At 34.9% G+C, this 10607-nt stretch overlaps 1 protein-coding gene across 1 annotated transcript in view; it reads right to left on the minus strand.

Moving 5' to 3' along the window:
* Positions 1–2077: 2077 nt before the first annotated feature.
* LOC104622353 (serine-protein kinase ATM-like) overlaps positions 2078–10607 on the minus strand; it is a gene marked incomplete at its 3' end in the record, with an annotated part of 38581 nt that continues 30051 nt past the window's right edge. The window contains exons 25-31 of the mRNA XM_010289104.1: positions 10526–10607; positions 9649–9764; positions 8224–8350; positions 6753–6952; positions 4627–4801; positions 2477–2641; positions 2078–2210 (exon numbers count right to left, since the gene is read on the minus strand). The exon at positions 10526–10607 is cut by the window's right edge and continues 189 nt beyond it. Of these exons, the coding sequence (XP_010287406.1) occupies positions 2078–2210; positions 2477–2641; positions 4627–4801; positions 6753–6952; positions 8224–8350; positions 9649–9764; positions 10526–10607 (998 nt within the window). The remainder of the gene's footprint in view (positions 2211–2476; positions 2642–4626; positions 4802–6752; positions 6953–8223; positions 8351–9648; positions 9765–10525) is intronic.

Raw genomic sequence — 10607 nt, forward strand, 5'->3', positions numbered from 1 at the left:
GCAGATCAACACTCCCACCCAACTCGGTGTCCCCTGCAAACTTCCTGAGGGTATTCTCGATCCCCTCATCCAGATCATTGATAAAGATATTACACAGAACTGGCCCCAACCCTGAGCCCTGAGGAACACCACTTATGACTGGCCACCAACTGGATTTAACTCCGTCACCACAACTCTTTGGGCCCGGCCATCCAGCCAGTTTTTTACACAAGTGAAGAATACACCCATGTACACAAATGCTATTATTTTCAGTGTTTTGATGTAGAAATGATAATTAAATACATGAAATACTAGCATAAGTTAATGTAAGAATGTTATTTGAAACAGTAAAGTCATACTATGTGACTCCACTGACAACACTTAAGCTAATATCATCATTCTGTTTTTAATCTGAATCCAAGGAATATCCCAAAACAAGGCTTTATGCCAGGAATTTCACAGAATTAGACTGGCTTTCAGTTGCCTAATTAACTTTGCGAAATTATAAACTCTTGAGATGGCTACTTCCTTAAATATTTGCTGCCCGCCTGAGGTCTGTTTTAAAAATAAACATTCCAAATAAAATTGTTTTGCTGTTTCCAGGAACAAGGTCTAGGAAAAAGCATGATGATTTGCCAATGTAAAAAAAATAAAAGCACTATTTTTATTATTTAAATCCTGCTGCCCTGCTGATTGGAATGGAAATCTGGAATCAGGCTTTATCCTTGTTGACATTTTTACAAAAATGAATACACATGTGGCCAAACCGCGGTAGTTATTTCTTAAATGTTATCTTTCAGCATACAGTTTTATAGCCTTTATCAATAACTGGTTTTTTACTTCTTTTTAACACCTAAAGTAATAGTAATAATAAAGTTATTTTTAAGTGCTTAATAGATTTTTAGTATAAGGCAAAATCAAGGCAACAGGCCTATCAAGCCTGCTAGCCTGCCTCCAACAGCGCAAAAGTATTTCTTCTCAGGTTTTGCCAGTCAGCAGATTGGTGATTTCTGAGCAAATCTTCATACCTAATAATCTCTGCGACATACGTCTAACTCCATTTAAGGTCCATTATGCTTCTGATCTCCACAGTAAGTAGCAGTAAGTTCCATACTGTATATATTTTGTTTGGAAAAAATATGTGGTTTTTCTTGTATAACGGCTGCGAGATAATTTATCTGTTCTTGTACTGTGACAAAAGTGTTAAGTGCTCCCTACTCAGCTTCATCGTACCATTCACCGGTTCATACATTTCTCTGTATTCCTATTCAACCTCTTTTCCAGGCTCACAAGGCTCTCCCCTGATGAAAACTGTTCCACAAAAGCTTGTTGCCCTTTTACTTACTCTTTTCAAGAAGAATTTTGAGACTAAAATTGTAAATGATATTCACGATGTAGGGACATAATGCACTTAAACCACAGCCTTATGACAGACTACTGTTCTTCCCCAAACTTTACTTTGCACTTATTTACAATAAATTACATCAGCTCTTTTTATCTGCCTGTCATGCACACAAGCTGATGAAGACTTGATGTAGAGAGGCAAAGTGAAATAGTTTGGCATAAACATCTGAAAACCAGAATAGGAGGGAACTGGGTCTGGACTGAGGGCTGAAACAGAATGCTGGGATGTGGCAAGGTTCAACTAAACTAAATCCTACCATTTTAGAATTTCTGTGAACTTTACTTTCTAACATACTATGTCTTTAATAAAATCTAGCTTCATTACATTAAAAAGAGTAATTCACATACCAGAAAACTCATGCAGCAGCCATGAAGTAATATACTCGTATTATATGTTATCCTGGTCATTCACAATCATAAGTGCCCCATGCCAAAAGTTAGAAGGGCATTTTATCCTCTCTGCCATATATCACCTCATATAGTATTTATAGTACACTCTGCTAAGGATACTTCAGATTTTGCATGAATAATAAATGCCATTCTATTCTGCATGTGGAATTATTGTAAGGATACATCGCTAAACATACAAAAACCATGACACAAAACATTCAACGTCAAATTAGAATAGGGTTACATTGCTACACACCTAAAACCAGATACAAAAGAAATAAAATACATAATCAGATGTCAGTACCCTGGAAATTTTTCAGGAGATCCTTCATCTGATCTTTATATTGTTCCAATTGTTTGCGTAAATCATACAGTCCTTCAAGTCGTGTTAAGGGCAGAGAATCACAAACACCAACTGAGAGAAAGTGATTAATTTCCTGCAAAACAACGTTTTGTATTAAGCACAGATAGCATACAAATAAAGGCTTCAAGAGTAAAGTGGCTCTCAGTAGTCCACAATGCAGATATTAATAGATGCAAAATAAGAATGGAGACCTACAAATATCTCAGTTTCTGAAACTGGCAATAAAAAGAATCCACATGTCAATCTCAACTATATCTATAGCTAGAAAATTGTTGTTCTTTTGAAAGTTTGCATTATAAAAAAAACTATACCATGAGATATAATTTAAAATGTAATTACCTCCAAAAGAGAATATGGTCCTTTACTGTATTTTATTTTCTGTTGAGTTGCTCGTAAATCTTTAAAAGCAGGATATTCAGGAAAAGGATCTAAGCATTTGATTGCTTGGTACAGATTTTCATTATCCTTATTATCTATCACCAGATACTTCAACAAGCCTAGGACCTGAACAGAAAAAGTAAATTAAAACCAACAAAGACAGAGAAACATTTTTGAGCCACATTTCTTATTCAGGTTATAAAGTTTGTATTTCTCCAAGTTCCATTAAACTGAGAACTCTACAAAAAATGGCAAGATAATTTATTTACACTGTTAAAAATTATAAAATGTTTAGAGGCTTGGGGAAATCACAGATATATTCTAAAATGGTGAGGCATTTTTGCTACTCTCCCTCTCAGACAAGCTTTTTATTATCAGAGCCTGCAGTTTTATCCTGTCTTTTGACAAAGCTGATTTTAAATACTGGCAAATACAATCATTACAATATTGGCGATGATTTAGCAACACACTGCACCCAAGGAGTCATCCATCTGATGTTATTGGGACCTTATTATTCTTACTAACTAAAGTGCCGGTAACTTGAAATCTGGACAAATGCATATATATCATAATTTACTGCCCAAATCACTAAACTTTGGCAGAATTTGTTTTCGAACAGATCTACAACTTGAATAAACACTTGCTAAAGGGGTACCATACTTTCGTTGCAAAAATGCTGCTTTTTTGCTTTACTTACAAATCGATGCAATTGGACATCAATCCAGGTAGCTTTGAGGAGTCTACAATCTAAATGATGAGGTTTTTATTTGGAGGCTTGTATTTACCTGAAAACGATTAACTAGCCTCCATTCAATGCTAGAAGAAAAGTGAAGAGAAGAAACTGAAAACTGATCACTAGAAGAAGGACATCCCTGCAAGAGTATGGAGATGAGAAGGTTTCATATTTGATATCCATTCCAATTTAGAGAAATTTCTGCCCTCCCCACTTTGTTTCTGCCCAGGGATGGCCTGACATGTTGCCTTTGCAGTTGCGCATATAAAACCGTTTGAGAAGACATATTATAAATGTGATCATGATCATTAAGCTGGCAAAAAGATTGCCAGGTTATTTTCAGCTGAATCAGCATAGCCCTCCAGCTAGTAGGAGGAGGACAACGTAGGGCTACACTGCAACCATGCAGGTGCATATGGTACCATGGGATCAGATTAAGGCAAAAGGCAGCCATGAGGACTGAAGTGCAACAGGTATACTCTTCTCACCTTCAGCAACTAATTTTAAGTCTCTGAATCTAAGCATATTTCCACCCCTAGCAGAATGGACATACAAATCATGACCAGAAGGAAAACAAGGCTTGTCACACAACTGAAACTGCTTCATTTCCCCTTTAAGGCCTATGTGCTACATTTGTTTTTAATGATAATTTGTTAAATAAATAGCTGAAATCTGTTCCTTGCAAGTATTTCCTCTTTGTCCTCTAGACACCTTTCCCTTCCAAAGGTCTTCATCGTATTTTCTGTGAAATCATCCACAGAGCTTTGTAGGTAACTGCTTGGCTACTCGATGTGCTTGTACTGATTAGCCTGCCATCACCGGTAGTTTAGCAATGCCAATGTTCTCTCTGTCTTTTCCTTAGCGGTACCATTGATTTGGTGTCCCTACTCAACTAAGGTAACAATTTTTCTGAAACTTACCCTGAAAGTTTTAAACCTCTTTCAGATTTGGCTGAGAAAGGTGCACAGATTCAAAGCAGATGTAAAAGACATTACAACAGCATTAAAGCTCTTTAAGAAATCTGATTTTTTAATAGACTAAGTAAATAGAGAATTAGACAGTGATACAGTAATCTCAGCAATTATGGGACAAATACATCTCAATCACTGTTTAAAGCTGTAGGAATTAAATATGGAAATATTTTATTTAGAAATTAAATATGGAATATGATATTTGTCAAAATAGAAGTACAAGTAAAACACTTTTATTTAAAAAATTAAAGGTATAGTGTTACATCCCAAGTAATATTTTTTGTGTAAATCTACAAAGCATAGGAAAAAGGAATTAAAATTGAACATGAGTATAGATATAGCTTTAACAACAGCAAACGTGAGCTAAAAAGCTAACAGATAAGGAATAAGCAGCAACTCAAAAGTACCTGTTCCTGAATCTCAGGCTGGTCCACAGCGAGAGGTATTAGGGTTGCTACAATAACATGAAGGTGGCTCTCTAGAGCATCATTGCAACATGTAACTGCTGTGTGGCAAACATGATGAAGAAGGTCGCAGCAGAGTGAAAAGCTGCGCATAGTTATGTCTCTGATAATAACAGGTCTGTCAGGGGAAACAGAAAAGTGAAATTGAAGAAATACAAATTGTCATTGTCTCATGTATTAACCTATTATACAACAGGGAAGAATAGGGGAAAAGGAGACATACAAATAAACTTTACAGGACTAACTCATTCTAAACTTTAAAATTTATCAACTCAATCCGATCTAAGGATTTAGCTCAGGAGACACAGGAGAACTACAACACCAGAATTTGAGGGATCACTTTAAAAAATGAAGTAAAAAAACTCCAAGAAAAATATATTTCAAACAGGAAAAAACCCCAAAACCTATCCTAAAAGACTTTTAGATTATTATTTGCCAGAATAATGTTGACAGAAACAGAACAAAGTAGAAAATATGCACTCTGAGCCCTCCTCTCTCATATAACCATTTGTTTAAATAAAAAAAAAAATAAAAAAAGAAAAAAGAAAAGATTTAGGTCACAGAGGCCACCTGAGGATTATCTAGTCCAGCTTCCTGCCTGAAGCAGGGTCCGCTTCAAAGTCAGATCAGGTTATCAGGGTTTTGTTGAGCTGAATTCTGATGCATTCCTTGGATGGAGAATCAACAGTCTCTCTTAAGCAACCTGCTTCAGTATTTGACTATTCTCACTGTAAAAATCTTTTCCCTCATGTCCAACCTGAATTTCCCAGGTTGCAACTTGGTGCATGCTACCTCTTGTCCTTTTGCTGTGCACTCCTAGGAAAAATCTGGCTCTACCTTCTCTACAAGGTTATCTTCCCCTCCAGAAACTGGAGAACAGAAATTACATCAACTCCATTTATCCCCTTGGGGGTCTTCCACTCAACCCATCCCACTTTGTCATTATCTCTCATGTCCTGGCTGAAGCAGCCCCACACTGGACACAGTGCTCCTATTGCAGCTTCATAAGACTCAGAGGGGAACGACTACTTCCCTCAAGATGCTAGCTACACTCTTGCCAGCACAGTTCAGTACACAGCGTTCAGTGATGGAAGGCACACTGCTGACTCATCCAGCTTGTCCTCCAAGATTCCTGGGTCCTCTTCTGCAAGGCTACTTTCTAGCCAGTCAGCTCCCAAGCCTGCACTCATGTGTGGGGTTATTCCATCCCAAGTGAAAGTCCTAGGGGTTCTTTGCTCAACTTCACAATGTACCTGTTGTCCCACTCCTACAGCGAGATGAAGGCCCTCTGAATGGCAGCCTCTCCCTCCAGTGCATCAACTGCCCCTGTCCCAGTTCAGTGTTGATTGCAATAAGAAGTCTCATAATAATGGCATTTACCATAAAATCCACACCTCTCTCCAGTATTTCAGGGTATGAAATGCTTCCAACAAGTAAAGTAATCAACTTGCACTTAAAATCAATGACATTTAGGTGAGTAACTGACTGGGAAATCCAAAGCTAAACCTTAAGTAAGAAAATACCTCCAGTCCTTATGAAAGACAAGAATGTCTACTTAAATCTTAAACCTGAGGAAGTACCAGTTTTCTCAATCTGAAGACAAGCTAAGATAACATGTACCGATTCTCACTCATTTCGTTAGCTACTTATGGTGAGAATATAAATGTCAATACTCTTTACTAACTCAATAAGCACATTTTATTTGATATGTGCTTACTTTGCATTTAAGACCACAATTTGAATTTTTCTCCCATATTCCCAGACACTTTTTCTGTCACCAAAATCTCCCAACACTTCTGATTTCTACGATTAGATAGCCTATTATAGATACAAAATTCTGCAGTATAATGAACATATACATACAAGGATAGCACAAAACATTCCACATTTTAGTAAGAGTTCTAAATTTAAATTTCAAAATTATCAAAGAAAGGCAATTTAATTTTTTCTTTCAGCAAATTTCAATTATTTCTACAAATGAATTAACATCTACTAGTGATACTGAAATGTAAGGTTACAAGAACAAGGCAGCACAGACAGGAAGAACAAGATGTATTTACCATATTTACCTGCTATTGATATGGTGAATCAGGGTGTAAATTACATCTCGGAGGACAAAAGCCCATGCTCCTCCTAAACCATCTTTTATCTCTTTAAGTACCAGACTAACAAACAAGTGATAAATTAGAAGAGCTCTATGTTTCTTGTAAATGTTGTTTGTATCTGATGCATGCTTACAAAGGGCTAGAAGGATTTTCTGGAATGAATCCTAAAAATTAATAAACTGTGAGTAAAAAAATAATTCATAATGCCAATATAGATACAATTTCTATCAAGCAAAAACTTAAAGCAATATATATATTTTTTTTTTTTTAAAGGACATGGACAAAAAGGCTTTATTGTTTTAAACAAACAAAAGACCTACATAGAAACAAATTCTCCAAGCAGAACTATCAGCATCATACCTCCTAATTTTCTTTTTTCATTTTTTTCCCCCCACAGGAAAAAAAACCATATTTTGCATTTTTTTCAGAAAAACAAACAGTTATGGCAGTTCTCACCAACAGGAGAAACATCAAATAAAAACCATTAAATCAATGGGTAGTGCTTTCGTCTATAACCTTGCAAACATAATGTTCATATGTAGAAAATGCATTATTTCATAGAATAGAAATAGAATCAATAGAGATTGTAACTGTTAAAACTGTAAACTTAAAAACAAAAGTAACTGTCTTAAAGTACTAGGCAGGTTGCGTTATGTTTTAAATAATTTATTCCACTGGCTGGCAATATTAACTTTTACACTCAGAAGATTTACACAAATATGGTCCAGAAAAAGTTTTTTTCTGATTTTTAGATTGTTTACGGATAGGCAAAGTAAGTTGTTAACAACATAGGCAATAAAATAGCATAAACTTTGAAAAGACAAGTTTCGAAGGAACGATGTTACAAGACAGTAATATGTTTATAATTTCTTGCAAGGACTGCATGATTTTATATGCCTTCGTATTTGCCTTTAAAAAATGGAAATCAAATGTCTAAAAATATCGCAGACTATAAAATTTCACACTGTCAGTAAGGGAAGGAAACCTTAATATCTTAATTGTAGGTAGTATTTAGATAAAGTCCAAATGTAATTATTTTAGAATGTTCTTCAGACATATGCCAAAGAACTAAATTGCATCCAAATTGGGTCTGGTACACACAGATTTTCCCAATCTTTAAAATAATCCCCTCTATTTATACATTATTTCATACGTATTATATAATGCATGTAATAGTTCAAGCATGTCATTTTTGTAAAGCTACTGTGTCCCTGAACTTGGGACTTCCATTACAGAAGGAAAAAAAAAAAAAAAAAAAAGAGAAAGGTTTCTAAGGTTGCATTTTTTCCTCATATATACATGACTAAAATGTCAATTCAACCGAAATGTACCCATAAAAGAAATACTGTATTTATATATATACCTAAATATATATATCTAATATATATAATCTATATATTTCTACAGAAAAAGAAAATAATCATGACATACTTACAGGGCTTTTAGAAAGAACTGCTACAAGACTTTTTAACTTGCTTTTATGACAGTTGCTAATATAGTCCAAGGTTGCCTTAATCACATAAGATGGAAAATGAGGAGGATTAGGAGCAGGATCCAGGTCCCTAAATGAATAAAAGAAGAGGTGTTTTCTTCTTCTTCCCAAAAATCAAACCCCATGTATTAAATAAAGTAAGTCTCTCTGAATAAACACGTAACTACTAGGAAATCTTTTCTGCTTTCAGTAAGTAAGATGCACCAAAAGTATCCATCTTATTTTTAGCTGTCTGTTGTCCCTCTATGGCAGTTAAGCCCTACTTTCTTAACATTCTGTTATTTCTTGAAAGATCATATTGCTAAAAACCCACACATTTGTCTCATCCAATGTACTTCACAGGAAAATTTAACTGCAAGTCAAGCTTCTGCATTTGGTAATTATAGGAACAATTTGGTTGGAAAAAAAGTAATCACGAATCTCCCCATTATAAAAAAAGGTAGTTAACTTCTCTGTGACCTCGAAAAGAAAAGAAATGCACTATGATAGTAACAAAACAGCAAATTCTAAGTTTCATCATTCTTATTCTTACCAACCCCTTCCTAGTAAGAAAAACTTTGGTTACAAGCAAACTCCACAGCCTGTTAATAATCTCACTAAAACAAATTTCTTCTATACAGTTCTGAAATCCTCAGCCATTTAACTTTTAGCAGATTTTCATAGAAATGCTTTCATTTCTTTTAGCTTTGTATTTCTACAATAAAAAAACTTCTTCAACAACTTTAGAAAGTGTAATGTTTTTCCAAATAGCTTGTATCTAAACACAAAAATCTGGAAAATTATTTCCAGAGATAACTCTGCAAATAGTGATATTTTTAGAACAACAACAGAGACTGAAAAGCTCATAAAAAGTAAGATATTTATGGCATTAGAATATTTCTATTAATTAGGAATTTGTTTATTTGGCATTGCTTAAGCAATCTTACCAAAGGCAAGAGGTGCCACTACAAGAACTGTTAAGAAATGGTTCCCTTCACTTCTCAGTGACTTCTAAATATTTAAAGGCCTTTAAAAGAATTACTTTAATTGAGGCATCAAAACCTGACCAATTTTACAAAAAAAGGCAGTCCATCCAAATTTGAACTAATCTAAATTGGCATTGCCATAGTCCAGCTCATTAACATAGAATGGCATTCTCTTGCCCACCCATTCATTCTTTCTATTAATTGAAGTATTATAGCGGCTCTCCTTACTTATACAGGGGAATAACTATGTGAGAAAGCATGCCTATGATACATCATTACTAATGACAATAAAATCCCTTAATGCTCAACTTCAAGGCCACCTCTCCTTATTACTGAAGGGCACGTTTTAATGCACAATGTTATACAAACCCACTCATCAGTTCGAAAATCTACAAAAACATGCCTTATATATTTACTTAGATGAGCTCCTTCTACTGTGGTATCAGGTGGTTCATGTAAGGTCATCAACAGTTCAACCACAATCTCTGGTAAGTTATTATGAGATAAATTGTCGATTTGCTAGAAGAAGAAATAAGAAATTTTAATTTCTTAACCATTTTAATAAGAAAATTATATTTTAGCTGAAATCATTTAACATTTCATTTCCTTCTGAGAAAACCCATTTTTTCCTGTCTGGATTCTCTATTTGTTCAATTATCCATGACATACAATTCACTCAGAAATCAGGCCTGGTTACATCTTATCTATGGCAGTCATAGGTAGAACAATTTACTTTCCTATGGCATCTGGAAAAAAAAAAAGTTTAGTTTTACTACTAGTTCTGAATATAGAGTCTGCCTCTGGGGAAGATGGCTCCTCAATAAAGCATTAACAAAATATTTTAAGAGGAAAACATGACTTACTTAAACATATAAATGACAGAGAAACTCAGGGTTTTGTTATTAGTGGTAAAAATGTTTTATTATATTCTGAAAAAAATTTTATTTCAAGTCAACCATCTGCATAAAAGTTTCTATTCAGTAGGTATTCAAGGTCAGGCTGGATGAGGCTCTGAGCAACCTGATCTAGTTGAAGATGTCCCTGCTCATTGCAGGGGTGTTAGACTAGATGACCTTAAAAGGTCCCTTCCAACCCAAACTGTTCTATGATTCTATGAATACCTACTTGAAAACTTTGGGATAAAAATTTGACTAGTTTGGCTTTATTAAAATAAGAACTTTCTATCTACAAAACTTGAACTATTTACAGTTTTACAGAATAGATAAAAGATTCTTTCAGGTCCGTTAAATGAACTCAATTTACACATTTAAAACAGGTACCTGTTTTCCTAAGCAGTTTTCACCCTTAAGCACATCGTAGACTTTAGAAGCTGTATCTCTTTGCTCTGCTACTTCACTCTTT

This window comes from Phaethon lepturus, unplaced genomic scaffold (assembly GCF_000687285.1).
Source record: "Phaethon lepturus isolate BGI_N335 unplaced genomic scaffold, ASM68728v1 scaffold18776, whole genome shotgun sequence".
Lineage (NCBI taxonomy): Eukaryota > Metazoa > Chordata > Aves > Phaethontiformes > Phaethontidae > Phaethon > Phaethon lepturus.